This window comes from Malaclemys terrapin, chromosome 3, assembly GCF_027887155.1.
Source record: "Malaclemys terrapin pileata isolate rMalTer1 chromosome 3, rMalTer1.hap1, whole genome shotgun sequence".
In the NCBI taxonomy this organism is placed as follows: Eukaryota; Metazoa; Chordata; order Testudines; family Emydidae; genus Malaclemys; species Malaclemys terrapin.
Window position 1 is genome coordinate 47,647,285 of NC_071507.1, and position 13,169 is coordinate 47,660,453.

Below are 13,169 nucleotides of genomic sequence, written 5' to 3' on the forward strand. Positions count from 1 at the left end.
TGTAGACTTCTGGGCTCAGACCGAGCTCTGGGACCCTCCCACCTCACAGGGTCTTAAAGCCTGGGCTCCAGCCCAAGCCCAAAAGTCTACACAGGGTTCCGCAGCCTGGGAGCCTGAGTCAGCTGGCACAGGCCAGCCACGGGTATCTAACTGCAATGTAGACATAACTATATTTATCAGCAAGTATACTTCAATAGGCTCACACATGTGTGTACTTGAGTAAAAAACAAACAAACAAACAAAAACCCTAAAGCCAAAACAATAAGATTTACTGCAGAACACCCAGGTGAAGGAATCAAAACAAATTGATCAGACTGACACCAAAGTAATTAGCCTCCTTTCTTCTAGTGCTCACTACTGTGTTATGCCTGGTGACATATAGTGGAAGAACATTGATCAATAAATTGTGTAGGTGAGTGTCCAGAAGAAAGCTGTTCATATAGTTTTAGAACAGGACAAAAGGAGACATGAGTCAGCCATTTTCTACCAACATCAGCAGGTTGCAAATGGAGACAGACTTTAGTCATACAGCACACAAGTTTTCCCTACTCACTCACCCATCACTGACCCCAGGCCTAAAGGTGCTAAGCAGGATGGTCCAATGGTTACACACCAACATGAGGCAGGATACCTGAGCTCTCTTTCCTGCTCTGCCTGTGACTTGTTGTATAATCCTGGACAACTCACTTAACTCATTGTCTCTCAGTTTCCCTATATAAAATGGGAATACTACCACCTTCTTAAATTTCTTGAGTTCTATGGACCAAGAATACTAGGTGAATTCTAATTTAGTTATGAAAAAATTCAAATTCACCATTAAATGTTTTACCTACAAGGAGACATCTCTTGAACTGTGCTGTTATTTTTAGTAATTTCAGAAGTAATTGAAGAAAATAATTTGTGCCAGCTGTAAGACACATCACCATAATCATAAAGACAGAGTAATACAGTCTACTATCTCAATTTTGATAAATACATGATGCCAAACTGTACGTATGTTTATTTTCAACTCTTTTTCTATGCCTGCTATAATGACTGAACTCTTATTCCTGTCACTCCTTGACATAATCAGGCATTTCCCGTGCCTCTTGCTAATTACAAGCAACACCTTCGCAGCACCTTCCAGGAATGTGCACCTTTCTGGCACTCACCTTTGAGCAAGAAACACAAAACAGGTTCCTTCTCCTTAGTCCTTCTGGCTCTCACAAGAAATCATTTTCCTTGCTTTTGAGAAATAACTACAGGAGATATCAGCGAAAGAGGTAGTCGTGCAAATAAAGCATTGTTTATCAAAAAATTCAGACAGATTAAAGTAACTGGTATCCAATCAAATCTAAAGAATGGCTGACAGCCTAGTTATACAGGAAAATCTTGGAATAGGTCCATTTTTAGATTTGATAAGTTTCTCTATTTCTGCCATCTTCTCCTTCTCTCCCTTTCTCGTGACTTCTCTACACTACACATTTTAGCCAACACTATGGCTGTAGTAATGCAAACCATGACTTGCACCACAGCAGCTTCCACCAGTTTCAAAGAAATGCAAGTCACAGTTTGCACCAATACGGGTATATCAGTGACTATTTAAAAAAAAAAAAAAAAAAAAAACACAGAGAAAACCCAGTGTAGAGAAGGCCTTAGCATACGAGCACATTTGGCCTTACCTACATGGGAAGAAATGGTTTGGTTGTTTGTCAGGGTAGGTTGGGTTTTTAAGTTTTCAGTCAAGTTAGCTTAATGTGACAGGACAGCCCCCTTAACACCTGTGAAGATAACTTCATATCTTTTCAGGATCACAAAATAAAAAAGAGGTGTTGAGCTGCATCTTCACAGATATTAAGGGGGTTTTCAAATTGTTTTAACTTGGCATGAGGGGAGCCTCAGGGTACAACACTGCTTTTTTTTAATTTCTTGTCAGCACGTAGGCAGTTATAAATCAAGTTCAGCACTTAGAAAAAAAAATTATCACTGTCCCATCTTTGGCATAATACTCACTGTATTCAACATTTGATAAAATTCAAAATACGTAGGTTGGCAAAAGACTGCTTATCAAGAACATAACGCACTTCAGTGCAACCTTTGTTCCTTGTTGAATAACACTTGATTAGAATACAGTCTATTTACAGAGCTTTTATTCCCTGGCCTAGACCAAAGTGTTAGGCCCTGTCTACACTGGCAAGTTTCTGTCCAGTAAAGCTGCTTTCTGCGTTGTAACTCCCGAGGTGTACACACTGCCAAGTCATTTAGCACGCAGAAACTGCGCAGTTGCAGCGCTGTAAAAAAAAACAAAAAAAAAAAACACACACACACCCCAACGAGAGTGCCAGTGTAGACACCCTGGTCGATTACAGCGCTGTGTTTTGCCTCTCTGGTCATTGGTTTGAACTCTACTGCCCTGCCCTCAAGTGACTAACCGTCATCCCCACTCCGTAAATTCCTTTGGAATTTTGAAAGTGCCCTTCCTGTTTGCTCGGTGATGCGTGCAGTGGTCTCAGCACATCTTTCCATGTGGCCATGTCTGCTCCACGCATCAGGCGATCCCTCGCTTGGAGCAATGCTGAGCTGCTGGATCTCATCAGCACTTGGGGAGAGGAGGCTGTCCAGTCCCAGCTGCGCTCAAGCCATAGGAGTTATGATACCTATGGACAGATTTCACGATGCATGACTGAAAGGGGCCAAGAATGGGACACACTGCAGTGCAGGGTCAAAGTGAAGGAGCTGCAGAACGCCTACCACAAAGCGCAGGAGGCAAACCGCTGCTCTGGTGCTGCACCCACGTACTGCCAGTTCTACACAGAGCTGGACGCAATACTCGGTGGCGACCCCACCTCCACTGCGAAGGCCACTGTGAATACTTCGGCGGCTCATGTGCCAGTCGAGAGTGGACCGAGCCAGGAGAAGGAAATCTTGAACGAGGATGTGGAGGGGGACCAAGAGGCAGAGGATGACTTGGAGGAGGTCAGACGCATGCAGCCAGGAGCTCTTTTCTACCTCAGAGGAGGCTAGCCAGTCACAGCTGTTGAATCTTGGCGAAGCACAAATAGGACAAGAGGAACCTGGTAAGCGGATTTGATTTTGGAAATCGCTGAGGTGAGTTGTTGGGGGCAGGAGGGTTGCAGAAAGCACGCTTATCTCTGTATGATGCACATACCACCACCACCACCATCACATACTTAGTCTGAGGGGCGGAACAGGCTGTTGATTAACTCCCTCAGCCAGTTAGTGACAGGTATGTGAATAGTGGTTGTGTTTTAAATCACTGAATCAGTGTTCTCTTTGTTGCAAACAATACTGCTTTGGTAAAATGTTGCATTTTGGCTTCACAGAGATGACCTTGGGAGCCCAGCCTCCCTCTTTGTTATCGCCGGCTGAACGGCTGCGCAGAATTAGAAAGCGGCCACGAAGAACTAAAGGGACTTCCTGTGTGATGTCATGATGCACTCCACGGCTGAAAACCAAAAATCGAAGGAGTGGCGGGACAGCGAGAAGAGAGACCGAAAGGAGAACGTGACGCACCAGAATGAAGCCACGGAGCGGCTCTTAAATGTTATGGATTGCCAAGCGGTCATGCTCCAGGTGCTACTAGCACTTCAAATTGAGCAGCTTCACGCTCACGCCCACCCTCCCCTGCAGCCGCTGTTGCAAAACTCTTTACCATGCATCCCCAGACACCGCCAACACACTCTTATCAACCTTCTGCCTCTAGTCTGTACCCGCTGCACTCCAATCTTGCCCTGTCACAGTCCAGCCCTGCGGACTCCCTGTACCCATTGCACTCAACACCTGTCCCTCTGTAGTTTGGCTCTGCTGAAGTACAGTACCTGCTGCACTGTACTCCAAAGGACAAAGTTGGATATGAACCCTGGAGATTCACAAATCTTTAACCGTCCCGAGACCCCACCTCCTCCTGGGACTCTTCCTTCCCCCATCCCCAGCGCTGATTTTTTTTTGTCTCGTCCAGTTGTTGTTTTTTAATAAAATAATTGTTTTGGTTTGAAAGTAATCTTTATTCCATCAACTGAAAGCAAACAGAGCCCTGCAAAACAACAAGCAATTTTCTTAAACCTTCACAGTCTGCACCAATCACAATCACCTCCTAGCATTACAAGCACTGCACTCCCAAGCATAGCAATAAATATTAGTGGCTTTCAGCTTCAAATTGCTGCCTCAAGGCATCCCTGATCCTTATGGCCCCACGCTGTGTGCTGTGCCCCTCTAATAGCCCTGGTCTTTGGCTGTTCAAATTCAGCCTCCAGGTGCTGAGCCTCAGTGGTCCAGCCCTGAATGAAACTTTCACCCTTCCCTTCACAAATATTATGGAGGGTACAGCACGTGGCTATAAACATAGGAATATTGTCATCGGCCATGTCCAGCCTCCCATATAGTCAGCGCCAGCAGGCCTTTAAATGGCCAAAAGCACACTCCACAGTCATTCTGCACTTGCTCAGCCTGTTGTTGAACCGCTCCTTGCTGCTGTCAAGGTTCCTCGTGTATGGCTTCATAAGTCATAGCATTAAAGGGTAGGCGGGGTCTCCCAGGACCACAATGGGCATTTCGACTTCCCCTACAGTGATCTTCTGGTCCGGGAAGAAAGTCTCTGCTTGCAGCTTCCTGAACAGGCCAATGTTCCAAAAGATGCATGTGTCATGCACCTTTCTGGACCAGTCTGCGTTAATGTCCATGAAATGCCCATGATGATCCACAAGCGCCTGGAGAACCATAGAGAAATACCCCTTCCGATGATTGTACTCGATGGCTAGATGGTCTCGTGCCAGAATTGGAATATGGATGCTATCTATCACCCCTCCTCAGTTAGGGAAGCCCATTTGTGCAAAGCCATTCACAATGTGACGCACATTGCCCAGAATCACGGTCTTTCGGAGAAGGATGCGATTAATGGCCCTGCACGCTTCCATCAACACGAGTCCAACCGTCGACTTGGTTAGTGACCAATCGGCTTCCACAGTGCAATTGCCAGGTGCTTCTCCAATAGCAGGGCAGCTCTCATTCTCGTTTCCTTGCATTGCAGGGCTGGGGTGAGCTCATCACACAGTCCCATGAATGTGGCTCTCCTCATCCGAAAGTTTTGCAGCCTCTGCTCTCATCCCAGACGTGCATGATGATGTGATCCCACCACTCAGTGCCTGTTTCCCGAACCCAAAAGCAGTGTTCCACTCTGGTCATCACCTCTGTGAATGCCACAAGCAATCTCATGTCATAGCTAGTACAGGTAGCGAGATGAATGTCAAACTGCTTTTGCCTTTGTAGTTTAAGGAATAACTTCACAGCCACTCATGACGTGTTGGTCAGAGCAAGCAGCATACTGGTCAACAGTGCGGGATCCGTTCCTGCAGACTAAAGAGGTAGAGCACGCAGTACACAAACCATTGAAACTTGGCACTAAATGCGGATGGAAGCACGGGGATTGCAGGGATATGAAGCAATGCATCACAGGGCATTGGGACAGGACCCAGGATGCCTCGCGACCACCTCTGTCTTCCCACAACTCTTAGCAGCAGAAGAGGAAGAGATGCTCTGTGGTATAGCTGCCCAGCGTGCACCACTCTGAATACCATTGCAAGTGCCACAAGTATGAACACGCTATTGCACAGGCAGCTGCCAGTGTGAACATTTAACAGCAGTTTCCCTTCAGCGCTCTCTGAGCAGCGCTGTAACTCCTGGCGCTGTAACTCTGCCAGTGCAGACATAACCTTAGTATCTCACTGTGTTCCACCACACCTCTGAGGATTTGGCCTTCCCTTACTTATGGCTTTTCTAAATGGGGAAACTGACTGGCAGTAATAGGAGTAAAATCACACCACTATAGCTATGCTGGTATAATTCCCCATGTGGACACACTAGTTTATTCCAAAATAGAGTGTCCACATGGGGAGGTATAACCAGTGATGAGCTGCCAGAATGTTAATAACCAGTTCCCTACTGTGTCTTCGGCGGCACTTCACTCACTCCAGGTTTTCGGCGGCGGGTCTTTCAGTCCCGCTGAAGACCCGGAGTGAGTGAATGACCCGCCGCCGAAGTGCTGCCGCTGACCCAGTAGGGAACCAGTTATTAAGTGCCACCCGGTGAATACAAGCCCGAGATCCCCCCACCCTAACTGCCCCCCAGAGCCCCACGCCCTACCCAACTTGCCCCGCTCCCTGTCCCCTGATTGCCCCGACCCCATCCACTACCACCCTGACAGACCCCCAGAACTCCCACGTCTACCGAACCCCCCCGTTCCTCGTCCCTTGACCCCCCCCCCGAACCTCTGTCCCTCCAACTGCTCCCTGCCCCTTATCCAACCTCTCCTCCCAGCCCCGGCACAGCCCCCTTACCATGCTGCTCAGGGTAGAGTGTATGGATGCCGCGCGACCTACTGGAGCTTGCAGCCCCACCCCCAAAGCGGCAGGAGCTGCAGGGCTGCCAAGGAGCAGTCCAGAGCACTGGCACCAGGCTCTGCGAAAGGGGGGAAGGTGGAGGAGGGGTCAGGGGAGCCTCCCCAGCCGGGAGCTCAGGCGGGCCGGACAGGACGGTCCCGAGGGTCGCAGTTTGCCCATCCCTTTAACGACCGGTTGGTGCGAACAGGTGCGAACCAGCTCCAGCTCACCACTGGGTATAATGGCACAGGTACAGAAGTATAATTATATCTCTATAGTTTTGCTGGTCAATCTCCCTGGGTAGACAAGCTCTCACAGTCCTAGTGAATGCTAATTAGACTTCTAATATCATTGTCTGAAGTTTCAAATAGGAACCCCTACCTGTTACATACTTTAAGTTGTCATATTTCTCTATACCTATTGATAGAAGTATGATTTGTAATGGACTGTGCCCATTCATAGCAGAAAACTCATCTGAAGGGAACATGCTTAGGAAGTCAATGAGAAATTTTCAAAAAGCATCGGGCAATAAGGTTCTCAATTCCCATTGTAAATCAAGTTTTATGAGTCTCATGTGCTCCTGCACATGACAAGTACTCAGTAGTCAGCAATTAACTGACAAGTACTCTTTTCCCCGTATATAAATCTTTTAATTGATCCTAATACACCTCTGACTGAACAGAAGAAAATTCACCCAGCCTCGTCTACACAACAATTACAACATGGCCTTAACCTACCTGCCTTACAATACCAAATGCGTTTGGTTTGGCATGTGTAGACCAGATCAACTCATACTACAGACCTTTCAGCATGTTCACTTAGTATTACATGATTACTTGTTCTTGTCAAATCAAAGTCTATGCTGCATGTTTAGAATACAAACCAAGTTATAATTGAATTTCCCAGCCTGTTTTTTACTGTAGTGTACACAGAGCTCACTTAAAGATTTTGCCACTCTTGAAAACCCAATAAAGTACATTTGATTTATTTTAACAGTTGTCTCTTTTCTCTTTTGTATGAATTAAGGAATGGGAGTAGAAACTAGAAAGTTTAGTCTAACTGCTTCTATTTATTTATAGTGAGAAACCACGTTTAACATTCTGCAGTGTTTTTCCAGCAAGTTAATACTTATCAGCATATCCCTTTTTTGGCTTTTTATTTTGTGGACTCCTGACAGTCAATCTTATACTTTGCAGGTGGGAATGAATTCTTTTTACTGAAGTATTATCCAAAGGCTGGCCCAAAAGAGACATTTAGAAATGTGTGTTTCTGGAACAGGTTGAAAAATTAACAATTAATTACAACTGTCAACAGCAAATACAGAGTGCATTCAGTCAGAAAAGATAAAGTTCAGGAATGTTAATAATATGGAATATACAGCATAACACAAGCTGGACCTTCCCCAAAATATTTTTAATATATAACCCATAGTTCAGTATGCCTAACATTAGACTGTAAAAACACAGTTAAGGCAACTGTCCACAGCCAGTGACAAAAACCATATCTTCTCTCACAGATGATATTGCTGCACTAACAGTGTAGTTTGCCTCCAGTGACCCACACATTTATCTAAAACAATTTTAATGGAGTTTACTAAATGTTGACCCCTTTCCTCTCTATTCACTATCAGAAACAAACCATACTCTTTCCAAGATAAATAAAAGCAGCTACAATATATGTACATCACTTCAACATCAAAATACTTCCATGTCCAATACTATTAAAACTACCATTACACTTTAAAAAAAAAAAAAAATCAAGGCCTTTTACATGAAATATCATGTTTGACACTACTTGTTAAAGAAAATGAGAACTACCATTGCTGTTTTTAAGATATGGACGTAAATGGAGTGAAATAAAGTGCAGCAACAAAAACTTGATACAAAGACCTCATTAATTGTCCAGGTAAGAACTACTTCAACCATTAGACAATGTTTATATGCTGGAATGACAAAATCATTATCAGAATAATCAAAGAGCCAAACAGTGTCCAAAACATAAGCTTTCCCTAAATGGTGGTGTGTACTGATAAGATATCTGAGAAACACTCAACTAAGATATAGACTCTGCCATCCAGAGTAAGCAAAACACATTGCTGAAACAGACTAAGGAGGTATGATGGAATTATCTTGAATTCTCCATATTACTATCTTTTTTAGAACTCTAATGTTTCAAGAAGCTTAAAGGTATGGCTTCCGCAGAAGGTCAAGTACTATATCATGAGAAATTAATTTTCTTTGGTTCCTTAATATTACAAATTTTACTAAAATAGATTTCCATTGAAGCACAGCTTCCTGGATAACCTATGTACAGAGGAATGAAGGGTGAATAGTTTTGAGGTGTAGTCCAAAGTATATTTAGCAGACCTCCAGAGCTGGCAAACTATAATTCAAAAAGATAACTAGATTTTGGATTCTTCTCTCTATACCAAACTGTTCTGGGCAATCTCTTTGGGCCAGTATAGCCAACTTCCATAAAACCCTGCACTTACAATCAAGGTTAGCATTATGGCTTGATCATTCAGTAGTAGTTAGTAACAATTATAACCTGCCTCTTTAAAAGAAAGGGACTGTAGTATGTTATCACTCATAAAAGTAAAATAGAGGGCATACAATCTATTAGTCATCAGTGTGAAATATGTAAAAGCAGCAAAGAGTCCTGTGGCACCTAATAGACCAGGGGTCGGTAAAGTTCGGCACGCGGCTTGCCAAGGTAAGCGAGAAGCGGCGCGGGCGAGCGATATGCTGGCCGGGGCTTCTCACCGCCCCCATTGGCCCGGGACGGCAAACCGCGGCCAGTGGGGGCCGCGATCGTCCGAACCTGCCGCGTCAGCAGGTAAATAAAACTGGCCCGGCCCGCCAGGGTGCTTACCCTGGCGAGCCGCCTGCCGAACGTTGCCGACCCCTGTTATAGACTAACAGACGTATCAGAGCATGAGCTTTCGTGGGTGAATACCCACTTCGTCGGATGTGAAATATGTTACTGTGCTGTCTCAGAGTGCCAACTCTTTCAGGATATACATTATTTCATGACTCCTGTGAATAGCAAATATAATTTTCACAGAATTTTTGGGAAACTATTTACAACAGTAAGATAACAAAACTTTTAATTAGAGGTATTTCACTTGATTTTGCCTTTGAAACATCTCTCTTTGGCTCAAAAGTTTGAGTACAATATCTTATTTTTGTCCAATTAAAAGAAAACTACTTTGGTACACTTTTCCTCCAAGACCACAGTGTGTGTGTAATACACACACACACACGAATAAATATCTGTGCAACCTGGTCACCACTACAGGTGGAAGCTCTACCATCATTTGTTTTCCTAGCTTGGAACCTTCCTTGTTATTCTTCCTCTAACCTTTAACTCCATTCTAAACCAACACTAAACTTTTCCAACAATTCCTTGATTAATTTAGAACAAAAACTGCTGAGCAGTTTTAGTGGTATAGTAGTATAAAATCTCAAGAATTTTAATAATAATGCTGTTTGCATGAAAGAGACCGGAAAGGAGCCACAAGACATATGGCCCCCATCCTATAATCCTGGTTTACACTAACAGATCTGATTATAACAGTGGGACTATAGCATTCTTGTGTTCATTTCCAGTCTTTGTAATGAACCTAATGCACATTAAAGGTTTTCTTTGGTTGTTTTGAAACTAACTTATTTTCTGAATGATACAAAAAAGTGAAAAGCGTGTAAGGAAAGAAAAACTTTATGCACCCAATGCAAAGTTAACAACACAAGAATCTTAAAACTTCTTAATCAACGTTTGGTGTAGTGGTCACATAAAATTTCCCACACCTCAAGCTTCCTCTTAACTCAATGCAAAGAAAGGTTTACATGATGGTTGCACAATGTTTTCTACCAGGATGCTTCTAACATTTAATGCAGAAAACCATGGGCCAGTACATGAAGTTTTCATTAACAACCCAATATAAAATTCTATAATGCTCCAGTTGTAGTTGGATCTTCAACACCTTCTCATAATATTGGTGATATCAGCAGTCTGCATTCTCAGTTTGGACTGTGGACATTATTCATTTTAGGGAGAGTTTTGTATTGGACCAACTTCCGTTGGCGAACGTGACAAGCTTTCAAGCTGTTTGCTGCTCAAAAGCTTGTCACTTTTGGCAACAGAAGTTAGTCCAATAAAAAAAAAAAAAATTACCTCATTCACCTCATCTCTCTAATTTCCTGAGACCAACATAGTTACAACAACACTGCAAAGAACTATGCATTTTGTCTGTCAATTGGCTGTTTGTCCCATCTTCTTTCTATCCCTCTCTGGTCTTCTACTGCCAATGGAACACTTTCAACCCTCCATGGCCTCTAGCCTTCCCTCCCACTTTCCCTTTCTTCCCCACTCATACATATACCACTCTTCCCTTTCTTTCCTTTTCTACTTCCTTTGTCAAATTCCCTTTACGCCACTCCTACAATAAAAGTAAATTATTTGGAACTACTACGTCAGAACTATCCGGTGGGAACACATGACTGCTATGCTTTTCTTTTCTGACTATTGTTTGCAATGCCCACTTGTTGAGTCTTGTTTCAGATAAAACTTAAGGTGTTCAGGGCAGAGAACATGTCTAAATGTGTATTTGCAACGCAGCTATCACAAAGGAACCAGGCCCTTCAGGTTCTAATACAATATAAACAATACGTTTGAGGTGATGGGGTTTTATCTTCTGGTCTGGGAGCAGCAAATCCTTTTGCACACAGCCCACTGTTCACCCATAAAATAGCAGGTGACTGAAAGGTGAAAGACCTCATGTGACAAATCTGCCAATAGTTCATGTCTTCAATCCCCTTTATAAGGATATCATCAACAATTTGGCAGTAACCAGCAGCCACACTGTCCGATGGGCAAAAGGGGAGGGAGAGGGTTCAGAAAGGAGAACGGAGACGTTTGGTAAAAGAGAGGAGAAATGAGTCTCTACGGCAGAGCAAGGGCGTAGTTTGGGGACGGGCAGCGGGGCGTTGCTCCCTCAAACGGCAAACCCCCGCAAGGCACGGAATTTGCTTCCTCCATGCATGCTCCATTCTCCTGACTGGAGACCCCCCCCCCAATATAGAAGTCAAACTACGCCTAAGCGGCAACGTTTTTAAATAAAATACCTGCCACCTGGCACCAGATGCTCTGGAGACGTGTGGGTATGAGCCCCAAGGAGGAGTCCACTCGTGGCAGGAACGGGATAGCAGCGTCTAGAGGGAGCAACTCCAGAGACCGGGAATCCAGCCCGCGGCCCAACCCCACAATCTCCCCCCAGCCCCAGGAAGCTCTCGCTCAGCGCACTGTGGCCCCACCGGGAAAGCTTCTGCCTCCAAACCACGGAGCTGCCGCAGACGCCGCCACCACCCCCCTCCGGCCAGCCGGCCACCTTCGCCCCCGTCCAGCCCGGCCTCACCAGCTCTTTCTCGCCGCCTGAGCTCGGGTCGGGTTGGGCTCAGCGACCCGGAACATGAACCCGGCGCCTCCCCCGGCCGCTCCCCGGGGAAGCTGATGCCGCTTCGCAGAGACTCGGGGAGGCGGCCGAAGCCGGGCGAGCGAGAAGGGGTGTCGGGATCGCTCTTTGCCCGCGCCTCACTCCCCCATGCAAGGAGCCCGGAAGCGGCTACAGCACCGGCAGGAAGTAGGGCCCAACCATCCCTCCTGCCTTCCCCGCCCGCGGTCCGCTGCCGGGAGGGAGCTCGGATGGTACGGCCCATAGCTCCGGGTCTCGCTCACCACTTCCCCCAGCACTCCACCGTGTCCTACCTTCTCCCCCACCCCGGCCGGCGGGGCCTGTAGGGAGGAATTACCTCCCCCTCAGCCATGTGGTACGGTCTGGTTGCCATGGTGACGGCCTGTACACCATCGGGCAGGGGGAACATGGCCACTTTGGCCAGGCTGCAAGGGAGGCTGCCAGGCCAGAGGGAGGAATATTTCCATAGGAACAGGTAACGGGCCCGCTGCCCCCGCCCCCGTGGCTCTGTATTGGCCTCACAGCACTTCCCTTCTGGGGAGGAGCACTGGTAAGAGCCAGGCCAGCGCACTGGGATGGGACACAGGTTCTCCAAATGATGGTGGCACCTTGCGAGATCACCCCCATGGCACGTCCCCAGGTCACCACATTGCACCAGCGCAGTGTTGCATTGTCACTGGGACATTGCCATGTCCAGTTAGCACTCTCAGATCACTGTCAGTGCTTAATAGTTATATTCCCCGAGCACCCTTAAACCCCAATTAGAATCAGGACCCCCTGGGGCTAGGCACAGAATAAAAGGCGGTCTGTGTTCCAAAGAGCGTACAGTTATCATGCCATGTGAAAATGTTGCCATATTACCACACTGCAACATTATATCAAAATGTCGCGGGACAGGGGTGGGGGGTAATAGGCGCCTATATAAGAAAAAGACCCCAAAATCGGGACTGTCCCTATAAAATCGGGACATCTGGTCACCCTACGCTAGGGTGAATAAAAATCCCATTGCGGCACAACAAAATATCATTCTTCTGGGGGAACACTTTTTTGTGACTTAGTGTTTCATAAGCTCAGACAATGATTCTCAGGGCAATCCCTTGTAGAAACCAAAGGCAATAGTAATTCTGCTTATTAAGGAGAGTGTTGTTATTCCACAAAAATGGTGTCCCAAATCCTTCACTAAAATAATATATATAACTAACAGCTCTAAATTAGCATCCACTTCTGGAGTTTCCTGAGCATTTTATACAACACACTATTTAAATGGTAAGGTCCGTAGAGAAGAGAATAATGTCTCATCCAGAGCTAAGCAAAATATTGGTGCT

General features: G+C 45.7%; 2 protein-coding genes across 3 annotated transcripts in view; one reads left to right on the plus strand and one right to left on the minus strand.

The window, feature by feature from the left end:
• The window catches only part of GPATCH2 (G-patch domain containing 2), a 183,736-nt gene extending 171,670 nt beyond the window's left edge, over nt 1-12,066 (minus strand). Inside the window, exon 1 of the mRNA XM_054023966.1 lies at nt 11,788-12,066. Within this exon, the coding sequence (XP_053879941.1) occupies nt 11,788-11,843 (56 nt within the window). The 5' untranslated portion in view covers nt 11,844-12,066. The remainder of the gene's footprint in view (nt 1-11,787) is intronic.
• A 91-nt stretch (nt 12,067-12,157) lies between these two features.
• Nucleotides 12,158-13,169, plus strand: part of SPATA17 (spermatogenesis associated 17) — a 177,785-nt gene continuing 176,773 nt past the window's right edge. For both annotated transcript variants that reach the window (XM_054023967.1, XM_054023969.1), the window contains exon 1: nt 12,158-12,319. In XM_054023967.1, coding sequence (XP_053879942.1) covers nt 12,195-12,319 — 125 coding nt within the window. In that variant the 5' untranslated portion in view covers nt 12,158-12,194. The remainder of the gene's footprint in view (nt 12,320-13,169) is intronic.